The sequence below is a fragment of the Pistacia vera genome, unplaced genomic scaffold, assembly GCF_008641045.1.
Source record: "Pistacia vera cultivar Batoury unplaced genomic scaffold, PisVer_v2 Contig767, whole genome shotgun sequence".
NCBI classification, from domain to species: domain Eukaryota; kingdom Viridiplantae; phylum Streptophyta; class Magnoliopsida; order Sapindales; family Anacardiaceae; genus Pistacia; species Pistacia vera.
The window spans coordinates 288,945-306,347 of NW_022196631.1; the positions used below are offsets into that span (position 1 = coordinate 288,945).

The 17,403-nt window shown below is 33.5% G+C and overlaps 2 protein-coding genes across 2 annotated transcripts; both read right to left on the reverse strand.

The window, feature by feature from the left end:
• Positions 1-8,334: 8,334 nt before the first annotated feature.
• LOC116116232 (cyclic nucleotide-gated ion channel 1-like) lies at positions 8,335-14,412 on the reverse strand. Its single transcript, XM_031402326.1, has 7 exons — positions 14,060-14,412; positions 10,713-11,229; positions 10,331-10,543; positions 9,868-10,148; positions 9,647-9,758; positions 9,304-9,540; positions 8,335-9,203 (listed from the first exon to the last, which is right to left on the reverse strand). Exons 1-7 carry the CDS (start codon positions 14,410-14,412, stop codon positions 8,571-8,573), a joined length of 2,346 nt encoding a protein of 781 aa, XP_031258186.1. The 3' UTR covers positions 8,335-8,570.
• Positions 14,413-16,170: 1,758 nt separating this feature from the next.
• On the reverse strand, positions 16,171-16,569 carry LOC116116233. Its single transcript, XM_031402327.1, has one exon. The coding sequence runs from the start codon at positions 16,567-16,569 to the stop codon at positions 16,171-16,173; it is 399 nt and encodes a 132-aa protein (XP_031258187.1).
• Positions 16,570-17,403: the final 834 nt, after the last annotated feature.

A 17,403-nucleotide genomic window follows, 5' to 3' on the forward strand; every position in this document is an offset into this window, starting at 1 on the left:
TGGATGTCAATCTACTCATTAGGGTGCTACCTAATGCCTTGTCTGAGGTTTCAAACTGTGCATGAATTGCATCCATCAGATCTTTGACATTTTCACACTCCAGTATCGACCCACGAATACTAGTCGTAATGTGAGATTTGATAAACATCATGCTTAAACGGTTGGATCGCTCCCACCATTCATACAAAGCAATCTCAGCTTGAGAACTAGTATCTGTAAGTGTAGGTGTAGGTGGCTCTTCCTTATGAGGAGCATAGTGAAGATCAATGCACCCTAAATGAAGAAGGCCTATCTCCAGGATTTGTAGTTATCACCATTTAAATTAGGAACCTTATCCTCAACCATCATCAAAGTTTGATCAACTGTAGGTATATCAATAGACATGCTTACTAAATAAATTATGAGGCACAAACCATCAATAACAATTATAAGTTTACCAATATAAAACAAATAATAAATCATAAATGAATCGACATATCATAAAATCTCCATGTGGGTAAAGACATTTCATATTATGATTCATTATCCTTTACTGATGAAACTAGAAATTATTAATATTTCATAATACCTGTGGACTAATTAAGAAATAAGAATAATTTCTATTTCATCCCTAATTAATCATGAAAATATAACATTCCCTATGGGTAAAATGATTACATTAATATGATTAACTACAAAACGATGTTATTAACCTCAATATAATCATAAATAATATTACTTAATGCATATATTATCATAATTTATATGCTACGGCTACTCTAAATTAATCAAATATATATGATCATAAAACATCAAATAATTTATAACATGAATTATATAATATAACACAAATCAATATAAGAATAACACATTATTTATGCATAACAAAGTAATACATGACATAAAAAAAAAAACATCATACACGCTGTCACCGACTCCCACACGCCACCGTGACTGAACCACGTATCCCCACGTGCCTACGTGGCCCTACCACGCACCTTCACTCGCTCACACGCACCTAAACACACACTCTTATGTGCCTGATGCAAGCACAAGCTTCCTCACGCGCCAGCACGCGTCAGGTCTCAACTTGGGCCGGTTTGACCCGTTTGACCAGGTCAGGTTGACTCGGTTCGGTCCATTATACCGGTTTGAACTGCTTGACTAGTTCATTGACCGGTCTGACTCGTTGATCGAGTCAATTTGACCTGTTTATCCTATTGGGTCAGTTCTTCTTAACCCGTTTTCTGCAACCTTTTACTCAGTTTTACAGATTTTCAACAGCTTGTTTCCGACCATTTTTCTGGCGTTTTAAAGGGGAAACTGGAATGTGGACATATAACCTATATCGGTGACACCCAAATGACAATTTTGTCCTAAATTGGTGCAGTAAATGGCTTCCGAAAACACCCAAATGATAATTTCTAACCAAAATTTTAAACTAGCATAACTTTACAACTAGAACTCCGTTTTTGACAAATAATATACTGTTGGAAAGATTTTTCAACAAGGATTCCAATGACATCAAAATTGAGAACATATTCTATTGATAGTAAAAGTTATGCTTGATTTACAGTACAGGTTTTAACTGAAAAATCCCAAATTTTATGCAATATTTTCTAGATTTGCAACAAACATTTTCATGCTAGGCAGAGATTCAAACAATAGCTCTGATACCAAATGTAAAATACATTTCTATTCCAATATTCATATATAAGTTGATAAGACAATCAATTTCATCATAGAATCTCCATGGAATATATGCGGAAGTAAACGACAAACCTCCAGCCATAGCAATTGTTGTTTAGTCTTCTTGCTTCTTCAAAATACAGAGTCTTCCACTGACTGCAATTTTAGAATGATGGTTTTTGGGAATCTAAAATGAAAAATTGCGTCTAATGGGGACCTATAAAGTCTCCTTTTTATATGCAGTTGTCTTTCCATCAAAGACAACTGCCCAAGAGAAGAGAGACAACCGTATGACCGCATCAATCTACATCAGCATAAAAGTTAGGACCATAATGTAATTATATTAAAAGTATAGGAACATAATGTAATTATATTAAAAGTATAGGACCATAATGGAAAAAGTCTAACATTTGGATTTCAGGTCATTGCAAACCTTAAAGGCTCTTTTTCCGTGCTTTGCCCTAGTCTGGTTGCTTTAAATTTATGGCATATTTGCAGTCTTTGCATTTCTGAGTCCATTCCTTTTGGAGAAGTTTTAATGGCTTTGGTAAATACATCACAAGGCCTCATAGAGTTGGAAACATTTGAAAAAAACATTCTAATTTCTTTGACTATGATTACTGCTTGTTTTGAAGACAATGTTAATCTTTCACTTGACTTTTTGACTCTTATAGCTACACATTCTAATATGGTGACTCTTCGCTTAATACAATATTCTTTGCCATGTTTTTGAATGCAACAATTTCATAGGAGTACGGACATACATACTCTCTATACAGGTCTTGATTATTTTGCTGGCAAAATGCAATAGTTTTCTCCTTTAATGAAAAATGGTGAAGAAAGTCTATATTTTTTTTTTTTTTTTTTTTTTTTTAAGGAGGTAATCAACATGCAACTGTCTGTTGAATATGGCTCTTAATGGTTTTTGTTGTACAGGGCTATTGTAGTCTATCTATAGATTCAAGTTCGACTTTTACTGAAGCTGTTCATGAAAATGTTAACAGTAATGTAGTTACTTCTAAAAATGAGCAATCATTGCACCAGGAGGCGCTCCTTCAGTCTGCGAAGTTTGAAGATAGACCACCAAGTGCCAATCCCCCAAATGGCAGAGTAATGCTTATTGATGGCACATCAATCATTTATAGGGCTTACTACAAGCTGTTGGGTATGTTACAACATTCTTCTTTATTATTTATATTGAATGATTTTATTGGGATTGGAATTAAATTATGTCGTGTAATTTTTATTTTATTTTTTAATATTTTTGAGTTATTGTCAAGGTAGATATTCGCATCTTGGTTTATCATTCTACATATTCTTTAATTCATTATAATATGTTGAATGGAAGGATTTATATCCTCACTGACCTAAAATTCGAACATTATAGATTGGATTCCGTTACTTGGTTATCTAAAAGATTATCTTAGAAGTGGAGCTTTCATTTTTCTTTTCTTTAATTAGGAAATTTGTTGTTTTGGATTTTTTTTAATAGTTAATTTGGCTATATAAATAGACTATTCTTTTTAGAGAAGAAGGTATAATTTTTTTGTAGATTAGTGTTTGATACCTGGCATCTCTTTTGGGCCTTTGAGAAATAACTCAATATTCTCCTTCTTCATTCACTTTTATCAAGGAGGTGTATTTGGTTAACTATTGTGCTCATTTGACTTTGTAATGTCAGACTTTGCTTCTTTTCAGGCATTTATATTAATGTCTGATAGTTATTTTAAGTAGGCATATAATCTTTTATTTTTATTTTTTATTCGAGTTTTATGACCTTGGGCTTTTGGTTATCCAGTATGGTTTCAAAGACGAATTTGTTAAAGACATACCCATGGCTTAAAGATGCTATATATATATATATATATATATATATATATATATGAAGTCTATTTATTATAGATTTATTAAGTGGATAAATCTTTTCTCTTACAGTGTCCCTGCAACGCCAGTGCTAAGATGAGATTTATCAGCAGTGAAATTCCGGGCAAGCCCGAAGTCTGCAATCTTTGGAGTAAAATCTTTGTCGAGAAGAATGTTGCTGCTTTTAATGTCCCTGTGGATTATTCTTTTTTCTGAACCTCCATGAAGATATGCAAGCCCCCCAGCAATTCCAATTATGATTTTAAGCCGCTTCTCCCAGTTTAGAAGTTTTTTTTTTGTTGCTCTCTGCAACCGAAGGAAGAATTAGAATCATTACAGCCACAGATTTCCCATTTAGAAGAGTCCCCATGTACACAGAACCTGCACCTCCTTGGCGTAATTCTTTGAAGCACTGAAATAATCTGTCGCCTTCTCGAGGCTCTCATATGTGAAACTCAAGCAATAATTCTTCATCTTTTTTATTCTTGTATAGCTTGCATAAGCTGCAAAGAGAAAGACCATAATGAATGCTGCTGTTGCCAAAGAAATGGCTATGGCGATTCCGAGACCAGAAATTGCAAAACATGATAAAGTGCTTAGATCTTCGAGATCAACCAGATGAAATGAATTATATTTGTGCTGTAACAGTGAAGAATACAAGATCCTTAAATCCACACTTGTAACGGGCAGGAACACAGGCATCAAAAGACAGTAATAAGATGTTTGGTTGCTGAGTAAATCATGGAAAATAAATTAAGATTTGCAAGTGATTATTCAGGTTCTAATGCAGACAATTTCGGTCAATTAACTTAAAATTCAAAACTCTGCCTTCTCCCCTGCATTCTCAAACACCCAAATAACCAAAGAAAATACCAAAATATTCTAAATCAAAACTAAAAAATTTCAGGGAAATTATTATAGAATTCATCACTAATACTCCCATTGCTATATTTCTTGTCATTTTTCTCTTGTTTAATTTCTTTAAGTAATGTTATACTTACAACTGAGTCATACAATCAGGCAAAAAACAAGGATAGAGTAGCTATTTTATATAAATTTTGTACAATTTTTATCTGGTTATATAATTCGATTGTATGGTTTAGTTGTAAACAAAACATTATTGAATTTCTTTTTTCCTTTTTTGTTATTTCCTTGTGTGTTTGGGCTTTTGAAACAGGTTAATCTTTCAATGGTAATTAATATTTTTTAATGTCTTTATTTTTTTTAATTTTTACTTTATATAATAAAATGGATTTACATTTATACCCTTTATAAAGCTATATTTTAAACGGTCTTATATCGTTAAGTGTCATATTTTTGTCATTTAATAAACTTATGTCCCTTCTTAATTGTTTTTATAAACACAATATCCCTTTGTATGAAAGTCTTTCTTTTGAACACTCAAGAGTAGTTGATTGAAAAGGAAGAACGACATTTTCCCACCCGTCAAGTTTCAAAATGACACTTTCCCATCCTCCGTCAAGTTCTATTAATATTTGACTAAAAAGACGAAAATATCCTTAAAGAGTTTATTTCTTAATTAGTTTATTATAAATTAAACTTTTGTTAAGTCAAATTCTTTACTCGACTATTTATTAGTTTAAGTGCAAAGATACATTTTTTTCTTTGTTTATTTAATTAATTAGGAATATTGATTTTCTATGTTAATTAGTAAAAATGAAAAACATTATAAATTTTGTAGATTATTGAATAATAATGATAGAATATTGATGACATTATAAATAAATAAATATTAAGGTTATTTAACTTTAAACAATTTTATAGCATTGCTCCTAACTTTTTAGATAGGGTTTAAATATTTTTCTTTTTTGACTTTTTAGTTAATTAAAAAATAATAAAAATTTATTAAGTCAAATATGTAAGGGTATTTTTGTCTTTTTAATAAAATATTAACGAAAAACATAACAGAACTTAACGAATAGTGAAAAAGTGTTGTTTTGCCGAACCTTGGGTGAGAAAAGTCGTTCTCCCGATTGAAAACATATTGAGTTTCCCATTTATGTAACTTTTAATATGCTAATTTAAGTAGTCACTTAGAGATGGCAATGGGCCCGACATTTTCGGGTACCCGGCCCGAAAGGGGCGGGCTTTACCCGAGGTTGGCGGGCTTGGGCTTGGGCCTGGGCTTAATTTTAAAGCCCGACCTCGGGTACGGGCCGGGCATAGGTATATCTTTAGGCCCGACCCGGCCCGGAAATTTTAGTATTAATTTTACTAATTTACCCTTATACTATATATTTAATTACAATATTATATATATATATATCCATTTTTCCCAAACCCTAACCTCAATTTTCATCCCATATTAAAGGTTTAACATGTTAAAATTGCCTTTAAATGAGTTAGATGGGTTTGGTTCAACTTACTAAAGTGGATTTCACCATAACATATTATGCACAGCTGAAAAGTTAGTATAATCAACTATTATGGAGTTTTAATTGCTCACTTATTGCTTAAATTATTTGTGGAAATAGCTTCAATTAATATTTAAAAACCATTTCTAAAATTAAAAATATAAAAAAATTTGAAATTTATTAATATTTAAAAATAAACATTATTAAAAAAGGCGGGCTTGGGCCGGGCCTGTGGTTATAAAAAACCCGTCGGGCCGGGTTTGGGCTTTGCCTATCATACCCGTAGCGGGCTCGGGCCGGGCTTGGGCATGTGTCATGAGGTCGGGCTTGGGCCTGGGCCAAGGGATACCCGGTCCCGGCCCGGCCCATTGCCATCACTATAGTCACTCCTAGGCCTGGGCCTGGGGTGGCCGTGGCGTCATTGTATATATATGTCTCGAGTCAAACTTACCTCAATAAAAAATAAATCCAAAATTCCTAGTGAAGAGGCTTATTACATACGGGCGAGTCTATTTATGGGTTGGTATGTGTCTTTGCGTGTCTGTTTGTTTCTATTAATTGTCTTGTAAAAATCTTTCATTATGCTATAATCAAAGTCGGACCAATCAATCTTATTAGGCCCAATAATTATTATATCAAATTATAAATTCAAAATTACAAACTCCGTTACTTTGTAAAGATAGATTTTCAAAAGTCAAACCAACTTACTTTAAATATTATGAAATATAAATATAAATGTATTCATATTACTTTTTCTACAAAAGTTTTTATTAGCCCCCTACTTTTTAATTTTATTTTATATTAGTCTCGACTTCTGATTCCGATTCCTAACTAACTAGAATCAAAATTGCACAGTAAGGTTTCAAAAATTTAGAATCAGAATCTACCTATTGATAGCTGATTTTGGATAAGAACCAGAACTAAACTCTGAGCACACGTCGATTCTAATTCTAATAGGTTCTTTTTAACACCCTGAATTGACAATTGTGCCTTGAGTACATGTCAAAAAGTGCACCTTCAAGCGGGTGACATCAAGTTCCCACTTCGGTCGGAAAAGGCCATATCGGTGCACGACCGGCAAGATCTAGTCGGTCATACGTCGATACGACCACTCCGGCCACCCTCTGATGGTGGTGGCCGGTTGTCATATTTTTTGAGTGGATTGGGGATGTTTTTGTTAACTTTTAATGTTTTATTATAGAGGTGTTTAGTAAATAAATAAATATAGGGGATATTTTTATTAATTTTCAAATCCTACATCGTAATTCAACTTTTTTTAACTTTTGTCATAAAACTTTTCTAAAAAGTATAAAAAAGTGAACCAAACAGAGCCTTATAGATCCCAAAATAATAACAATCTAGGTTTTTGAAATAGGAGAGGGAATGGAAATAGAAATTATATATGTTATAATGAAAAATTCTTACAAATAATAAACATTAAACATAAAAAATTCGGACCTTCCAATACTGAGAGAGGGTTATCCCAACAATCTAAATATATTTGATAAAATAATTTCGAAACTCCTTCCCAAACACATGGAAAGAATCTGTCCGACCTTCCAATAACAATAAATAATTTGTTTTATTGCTCTATATTTCAGAAGGACCAATCGAGTACTTGTTTTTCTGATGAGTGATGACTATCTTATTCATGGAAACTCTTAATTATGCTTTCACCATGACCATTCGAGAAAAAGGTGTTGAGAGTTCTACAAGAAATTAAGTTACGAGTCCAGAAATTGAGAAATATGTTATTCTTATGCCGAGAAAATGAAGACATCTATAACTGAACATCTTTTCTTCCCCAGTTCAGTATAGCTTCAGGTTAATAAGTGGAAAATTCCAGGTTGATTTTCTGTATATCTATTCTTACGGGAACAGGTTTTATGAAAATTTGTTGCTTTGGTTTGGTGGGTCTGTTGGTGATTCAGCAAGAAAGAAACAACTTTATAAATGTTTTCAAAGGAAGAAGAAAGAAAGTAAATTGTTTGCCGCGTTAACTTGGATTTACAATGAATTATCTTTGTGTGGGTTCCAACGTTGTATTACAACTGGCCAACGGCCGCCGGCAGGATCTGGGATTGTCGGTTAGCTTTTCCACGCACCAAATACATCTGCACACCAATTGTTCGATGAATTACCACAAAGGGATGGATGAATTACCTCAAAGATTATTTGTGATAGGGGTATTTGGTTTTAAAATTCAGTAACTTTAACAGTTCTATCAGATCTGAATGAAAGAACAAGACGATCATCAAGGTGAAGCTGTCATACAGAAGGATTAGTTTCCAGAATTCTGAAAAACCATGAAACTTATTGAAAGTGACATAGATTAAAGGGAATCAGCCAAGATGCCTGTAGTGCCCTGAATATTTTAGGCATGAATCATAAAAGAGAATAATATAGATTTCAACTAGGCCCAGAACCACAAAATTTTAATCAAACCCAAGTCAGAAATCTAAAAATCCCAGAACTATTAATAAAATTTTACACTTTCATGCAAAAAATAACCTGTTGGTTGTTTTATATCTTTATTTGTTGCTCTGTCATGAAATGTAGTTTGTTACATTGAGCAATGAGCATAATTTTATACTTCTCAATTCTCATACAAAACTTGGCCTATTATTAGAAGACCAGGCATGTAAACCACAAGAACTGACCGATCTATTGTTTTTCAACCACGGTCTCAGGCCTGCTTACTGGTGAGACACTGTTGGTTGTGTTCGCTTCGACGATGTGACATTCGGTAAAGCGTTGCCAGCCACTGAACTCCATTTCTTGGGTAGACCTTCGCGAGTTCCTTCTTGAATGATGGCGGCGCCAAGCATCTTGTATGATTCGAGCTGCCTGAGTCATCAAGTGATTCAAGTTCAATCCAGAAGAGCTGGAAAGCTGGTGCTTAATGAACACATTTTTCAAGTCATCCGCCATAATAGTGAAAGCTTCAACTTTTGTAAGTGCTTGAATAGTTCTAGTTGAAATAGGGAGGTTGGATAAAGAGGGATAACCCAGAGCCCAGGCAACAAGTTCCTCACCACAGAAGTCTCCATCTTGAAGAAAATGTTTTTTCCTTCTGTTACCATCATTATCTCCGAGATTATCAGTGTTCAAAGAGGCAGAACCTGTTGTTCTATCCTTGGAATTGTATGTCCATATTTTTCCTTGCACAACAAAGAACATTTCATCAATTGGGTCTCCCTCTCGAATAATGTGAGTCCGCTTAATGTAGAAAGCTGGCTTTACACAATCACACAATGAGTCTAATGTTGCTTCATTTAACTTCTTAAACTCCTCTACCTTGATAAACATTCAAGAATAAGAATGAGATAACTTAACTATTATTACTGTAGATTGAATTCTAAAGGTGAATTACATCTACTGTGACAAAGGAACTCACTTTCTTTAGAAGGTCTAAGCAGAGTTCGCGTTTTATGTTCCTTCTGAGGACCTTGGGAAGATTATTGAGCAAATTTTCTACATCAACGCCACTGGTTTCTCGCCATAAGTATCTCTGGTATTTCTTAACTTGGTCTTGGAGATTCCCAGAGAGCTTTCGGAAGGGCATCCATTGGTCTATCTCTAGCCCTTTTATTCTCATCTCTTCTGATCTTGCAGTCCTGGACTGCAGATATATCTGTTCCAAAGGAACCATATTTTATAGAAATTAAACTTGACCATGCTTCATCTTAAGCATATAAAAAATAATGGAGAGATAAAAAGAAGAAAAAATATATACCAACCTGCATATTACCAATGAGAAAGAGAAACAACACCAAGCCAGAGATGGTAATTGAAATTGCAAATAAGTTATCCAAAGCATAAGTACTAGCTGGAAGATTTTGACCAAAAGAACTGCCAAAAAATGAATATAGTTGTAAAATGTCAAGCATTAATTAAAACAAAAAACAAAAAAACTTCACCGTCCCAAAAATAAGAAAAGTATATATCATATAAAACAAACCTAAGGTTTTGCAGGCCCCAACGGAAACAATGCAAGAACTTTTGGGGAAAATCTGTCACCTCGACTATACCAAACTGAAGAGCATCGTGAAATATTCCAAAATCATATAAAGTTGTATTTTGAGTTTTTGTAGGGCAAAAATCATTTAGAAATGAGTAGTCTCCTAAATTGTCATCACAGTAAAAAGAACCATAATGGCATCTGGTACGATTTATGCAAGCTTTACTCCAGCATACAGTCTCTCTGTCTATGGCAAAAAAGTACCATAAGGCTCCAAATACCTAAAAGACCAGCAAGTCACTCATTGATCAGAACGATATGCCAAATTGATAAACAATTGTATGCCCAGTACAATATATTAATTTCTGCCTCGACTAAAACTTGGTAAAGCATTTGCAATTAAATGCAACAAGAAGCTAAAGACATTAAGAATCATGCGAGCAATAGGTAAAATTCAACTTACATGACCAGCAAACATGTAGAGAAGAAGATTGAATGCAGCTTTGAGCCATGTAGCTCCAGCAAGTTTGCCTGAAGTCCTTGTAGCTTTGGTAAACAATGGGTAAATTCTGATAAGCCTGGGCACATATTGAAAAAGAACAGAAAATTTCAACAACTTCATTGCAATAAAAGATTCAGAGCCTCTAATTGTTGGAACTATAATTAAGATCACAACCTGGGCAGAACATTAGCAAATTTAGAGTTCATTAAAGATACTGGTTGCAAACTTGCAATCTTGAACTATAATTAATGACCATTTTAAATATCCAACAAGTTAGCGTAGAAAATAACTCATGTAATCCTCATCACATAGAAAACTTAATCTATAACACATTCTGCTTTACCTGTGGTAGGGGAAGAATGGCGAGAAGTTCCACTAGGAAGAAGCAAAGGGAACGTTTCCTTGCATTTTTTTGTGAATTATCTCCTCCACAGTTTGACCAAGGAGCAAAAAGGTTCCTAGGCATGCGGATGATATAAATTATATAAAAGAAGTCAAAGACAGAACGCAAAACACTAGCTGTAATCCCCAATGTTTTGTCTAATCCAATGCATTTTTTAAGATCATTGATCACGGGAATGTAAAAAAACAGAGGATCCAATAAGCTTGCAATCACACACAAACTAAGACAAATCCACTTCCCGAATGGCCCCTGTGGATCAAGGATTTTCTTCACACAAAGCAAGTGTTTGACCACCATATTCTGATGTCTAGATTTTGGTAGTTCTCTAATTCTCCTAGACCCTGGAATTTCAGCATCAGAATTTGGCCCTCTTTGGAACTCCCCTGAGACTGTTCTATTTCTAAGTTCTCCAGAATATTTTCTTGCTGTACCTTCCTCTAAATTCAAGTCCACAGACCTGAACAAAGCATAAAGTCAGTTTGAAGCTCAGTTTCTGGCTTTATCCATATGCATTAATCATTAAAAGAACATTGCCATTAAAGAATTAAAATAAATAAATAAATAAAAAGCTTTTTAAAGAGCTCAATCAAAGGCTTAATACAGAATTTACTCTTCTTTAATAGTCCAGAACTTGGCCAAGAAAATGTGATCTAGAACTAAAATGGCAGTTTCAAGTACATTATGGAGCAATATAATAAACAATCACTTACATGTTAAAAAATGTTGAAGAAGAAAACTTTTGATTTCTACAAATTTGGCTTGGCAAACTTCCTCATATAGTAAATTTATGAACAAAATTTTAGGGTGGGTTTAGGTTTCTTGGAGGGGTAATGGTCCTCCAAATGGTATTGTAGGCCAAAGACTTTTCTTAAGTCATAAAGGAGAAAGGGTGCAGCAATCACTGTGTCGTCATTTAATGTCTAACGTTATTGATAAGCATGCGACTAAAACTGACAGTACTGTTCCCTTTTTAGCAAAGTTGTTTAAGTGCTTGCTTTGGAAAAATCCTTAGCGTTTGTTATTGATAACAGAGTTTTCTTGACTCTTATTCTGAGTAATAACCAAAACCACCAGTGTCTGAACAGTTTAGAGTTCATAATTGGCAAAAAAATTTCTTTAGCCCGAGCTCATGAGCATTCAATAAATGGGGACTTACCTCATCAACCGATATGATTTGCACGCATCTTAGTTGGAAAGATTTTCTCACATAACTGATATGAAATTATACGTATACAAGACCATGTTTAATTTGAAGTAAGTAGATATATACTCCTAATGATTATGACTAATGCAAATATAGAGCAGGTACTTTATAAGTTAAGAGCATGTAGAAAGTACAAGATTCCGCCTTTACTTGATGGAACCTGAGAGAAAGGGCCGAAGCGTCAATTTGGCGTTACAACACAGTTTCCTCTCTTTTCATGCAGTGAGAGATACGCAAGATTAAGAAATTTCTTGACACTTAGTTTGCCCCAGCTGTACCTTCCTCTACACTCAAGACAGAATCCTGAACAAAAACATGAAAGATGATCAATTTATGCCTGTGTCCATATGCATTCTCTAAACGTGTCAATCACGCTATAAAATGTACAAAATAGCTCACCTAAAGGCTACCTACAAGGTCTTCACCATTCTTCAACTGGTGCAAAATTACCGAATTCCATGAATACCATTTAGCAATACGCTAATTAAATAACTTATTTGATATAAACTTAAAAATTCTAGTAGAAGTTAACTGTGGATGTCTGCAAACAGACCCAGGTTTTGGGTTTATAAACAGAATTAGTGACTCGACCTTGTGCATTAACATTTAAAGTTAGATATTCTGATTTTTCAGCACTTACCATTAGAGTCAAACTCAGTGCAATAAAGTTTATTGTATCCTCAAGGACAACAATCCCTTCAAAGAAGTCGCAGGTTGTGTGTTTTACGGGGCACTGGGGCTCACTGGATACAAGGACAACAATCCCTTCAAAGAAGTTGCAATTTGTGTGTTTTACGGGTCACTGGGGCTCACAGAGTTAACACTGCAACCACCGTTGGGGTATTTGTCCCGACAAGCCTGGCCGGGTGATTTTTCCGACGCAAAAGAGAAATCTTGTGTCCGAAAAGACAACATTTCCGGTGGTGTTTGCAAAAAAAGTTTACTTCAGGATCCTGTATAATTATAGAACTGTTAGGTCATTTATGTTGGAGATGAACTTATATTTAGACACCATTCACAGCATGAGCTTATTTACATGAAAGCACAAAATAGGATACTAGAAATTCCGAATATCGTCTATATGGATAGTCATATATACATCAGCTCACCAAAATTTTAAATGAAAAATGCCAACACTAATATAACATAACATATCATACATGCTAAATAAACATATTTTGATCTCAATTTTACAAGGCAATCCTATCTAGTTTTGAGTTTAAACAAAAACATATTACTGGTCAGCTAAGAATTTAATAAAATACTTTGTAAGCAATTCCCTAAATACCTTATTTGAGGACTTAATGAACAAATACCATATAAAAGCAAGAAAGGTAAGTGTACTCAAATATTGTTGTAACCTCTAGAATACCAAACTGAAGAGCATCACCGAGTATTCTGAAATCATAGAACTCATAGAACGTTTTTGTTAACATGATTGATATCTTTCTAGAAACATGTGGCAAGTGACCTGAAGCTAGCGACCAAATGAGCTAGATGAGTAAAGCTGCGATGTGAAGCAAATGTTCTCTAAGTATGTGTCGGAGGGTAATGTGATCCGGAAACAATACAGGAAAGTGTCCAAGCAACCTAATCAGAAGCATGAAGTGACTTGTCAGAAGGAATGTCAGAGCCATCATTGTTAAATGTCAGAAGACGGTCAATTATCTTGTAGGGTTTAGATGTTTTTATAGATAAGACTACCAAATGTCAAACTGGTTAGGAATGTTTGGGTCAAAATTTTGACAACATGTAAAAGTGACTTAGCGTGTTAAATTTGTCTGTAATCTAGGATTAGCATTTAATACTCTACAGAACAGGCGTTTAAAAGACACATTCAATGATGTGTTTAAGCTATATATAATCAATGTTTGAATTAATGTCGAGTCAGTCTGGTGTGAATTTTTAACAGAAGAGTGAAATTATATTAACTATATTACCTAACACAGAAAGGCTTCAAGGAATTCTACTAAACTAGGCCTCAAGTAATTTCTAAGAGTTCTTCTTCAGGAAGAAGAACAATTTTTCTAAGTGATCTTCTGCATCTATATTCTGCCACAATATGCTTCCCAGGGAAACCAACCTGAAACTCTCGGAAAACAAGGCGAAGGCCAAACTTGACAAATTTGAAGCCATAGAAACCATTGAGATTACGAAGTAAAACCTGCGAAGTGTTGCAAGCTGTGGCTTGTTCCTTATCAATGACACACCAAAAGCACCAGTGAAGCAGAACATGACGAAAATCATAAGAGCATCAAAACCACATGGTTTACGAATGGTTTCTTGATTATTATGGTAAAGTAGCCGTAGAAGAGAAGCAACAAGTACGGAAAAGCACAGATTATAATTTTCCCTGTTGTTCATTTGGATTTCTTTGCTTGAAATAACTTTGATAGATTTAGAAGAACCATGGATCGAAAGAACTTTAAGAGCCATCTTCGCCTTCTAAATATGAGTCGGTTTTGGTTTTGTGGAATGATAAAGAAAACCTAGTTAAAGAGTTGCTTTTTCCTTTTTTCTTTTTAAAAAAAAAAAAAAAAAAAAGTTATTCTGTATTAAATTTCAAGTTAACCATCTATTAATTAAAGCCTTTGTTATTATCTTTTAGTATATAAGTTATAGCTTTCAGATTGATAATTTTCTTTGATTTTCACTATTTGAAAGCATTTTTTTTTCCTTCAAAATTTTTGGATAAAATGTTTTTAATTAATTTTATACTCATCTTTGCAAGTTTATGAAGTGAAACTCGGTTTTTGTATTAATGATTTTTATCATTAAATTTATTTCGTAAAGTGATTCAATTATATTGTTCAATGTTATAAGGATTTTATCGGCATCTGAAAATTAAGTTTTCAATGTTCTATTTTTTATGTTGCCTTTAAAACTTTGTCTAAGCTAAAAAAAAGACTAATTAAAAAAATAAAATAAAAAATCATTAATTTGAAATCAACAAGTTTGATAAAACTCAATTAAAGTGATTGTTTGTAAGTTAAATATTTAATCAAAAGCTTGACTCCATCCCTCTTTTATCTTAATTAAGATAAGATCCTATTCTGATTTACATTTTCGGTTTCGAAACTAAAATTTATTATATTATAGTTATCTTTATTTGCAAGTACATCAATTGAAAAATCAAATTTATTATATTATAGTTATCTTTATTTGCAAGTACATCAATTGAAAAATCATTTTTATACTTGTATTATAGTTATCTTTATTTGCAAGTACATCAAGAGAAATTTATTGGTTATTCCATGTTGTGATTCGATTTAATGTTGTGAGTATATTTCGCCAACATTAAAAGTTATTTTGCTTTTTGGCCATGGGAAAGGGTTGGAAAGCTAGAAGATTAATAAAACAACAAAACAAATTGGAGAGAGGACAAATTGTTAGGTAGATTAAAAATTCAATCAGATTATTAAGTGGCCTTAGACTCGAGAAGAAAATCCCAGAGCTATAAATCCTTAGTTTAGCTAATGAGATTAATAGGTTTACTTCATCTTCTTCAAAGAAATTGAAATTAAATTAAAAAAATTAGATCAGCCAAAGAAATTATTGCTCTATCTTCATGGAGAGAGAAAAAATTTCTGCAAACATCTTTGCGTCATTGGCTACATCATTATTGAAAACCATATAGATATAGATATAGATGTATATCAAAATCTACAAAATTGTTAGCAAGATCTCTGTGCTTTTGATTCTAATTCAGATTGATGAACATATTAACATACAAAAAATATATATATATCTACAGCAAAGCATTGTTTTTAATGAACACGAATTGATTAATGTTTTATCTTCATATAGTAATATTTTAAAAGCATGTATGAGAGAGCTTCGAAGGGGGAGGAACTCATTATTGAAAATTATCAACGGTGATATCAATGGAGGTAGAAAACCACATAATTGTTAGAAAACTGACTGTGCTTTTAATTTGGATATCAATAAAAATATATTGAGAATTTTACAAGCCTATTTAGTAATAAAAACACTAATGTAATGAACCCATAAGATATAAATTAATAATCACAAACATAATTAAAATAATGATAATAATTTTATTAAATCTCTAATCTATTCATTCAAACAATATTTCAAGTCTAACCAACAGGATGTTGGGTCTTGCCTACAAACTAAGAGGACGATTATTTCTAATAATAAAAAATAAATATTTCAACATATATGTTATGGTAATCAATCTGAAGGAGTTGCAGAACATTGCTTGATTGCATACTGGAAAAAGGGATTGTTGAATATGGAAAACACGGTTGAAGAGCAATCAGCATTCAATTGTTGGACAGCTGCACAACATGTCGGACTCAAAGAAATTGTTTGACTGTCATACGACTTAGAAATTTGCTGAAAGCATGATGTTGCAGCTGCACCACTAACAAGATCACCCAAACATTTCAAAATGTTTGGATCAAGCAATGGTTTTGTTGGGGACAAGGAAGGTGGAATTGGGTTGTAGGACCACGGCCATCTAAAAGCCCACCAAGTTGAACTTGCTGCATCAACTGCATTGACTCTGGAGGCATTGGCTCCAGATAAAGCAGCAAGGATGAACAATATGACAATGGCGGTTCCCTTCATGGTTGAATAGAAAAAAAATACAATTTGATTAGCTTGAGTAGAGTGAAGTTTGACGGTGGTGTTTGTGAGATTATATAGAGCAAAATAAATTAATAAGATTGTTTTGGTTTATTTTATAATTTTCTTTGCAAGTGTCAAACTGATTTTTATTTTAATGATATTTGTCATTTATCTTTTAGTTGATAAGTTAATAGTTTCTGGATTGATAATATCTTTAGGTCCGTTTGGTTTGTTATTTTGAAGATAGTATTGAATAGTTGAGTAATGTGATTATTACGAGGTAAAATTTAAAAATTAATAAATAAAAAATCCCTAGGTTTGCTAATTTAACTAAAAACCACAATATATAAAAATTTTATAAAATGACAAAAACACCCCCACCCACCCACAGTGCCAGAATCCAACTATCATTGCCAGAATTTGGTCGGAATCTGGCGTTACGATGCAGACCGATCAGATCTGGCCGGTCGTGCATTGATCTGGCCTTTACCAGCTAGATCTACCACGGATTTGGCCGGAAAATGCCAGATCTACAATCAGATCTGGCCGTTGACGGTCGCAAAAGGCCAGATTTGGTTGTCGCTGACGGCCAGATCAGCGAATTACCGACCAGTTTCAGTCGTTTGTACACTGTTGTGACAGATTCCTGCTACCACCGACGGTGGTTGCCAGAATCTGGCAACTATGGGTGTGTGGGGGTGTTTTTGTTAATTTTTAAACTTTTTCTTTGGGGGTGTTTAATTAAATTAATAAACTTAAGGGGTCTAAAGGATTAAATAAAATATAATAATATTTCCTAAATAATGAAACAAACAGTTATTTTGAAAATAAGAT

Excerpts from the sequence above, each read along its gene's own strand:
- LOC116116232 (XM_031402326.1), bottom strand. The coding sequence starts at position 14,412 with ATGGCTCTTAAAGTTCTTTCGATCCATGGTTCTTCTAAATCTATCAAA. Across the intron at positions 10,544-10,712 it reads CCATTCTTCCCCTACCACAG|GTTGTGATCTTAATTATAGT; the intron begins GTAAAGCAGAAT and ends TGTTCTGCCCAG. Across the intron at positions 9,204-9,303 it reads GCTTAGACCTTCTAAAGAAA|GTAGAGGAGTTTAAGAAGTT; the intron begins GTGAGTTCCTTT and ends ATGTTTATCAAG.
- LOC116116233 (XM_031402327.1), bottom strand. The coding sequence starts at position 16,569 with ATGAAGGGAACCGCCATTGTCATATTGTTCATCCTTGCTGCTTTATCT.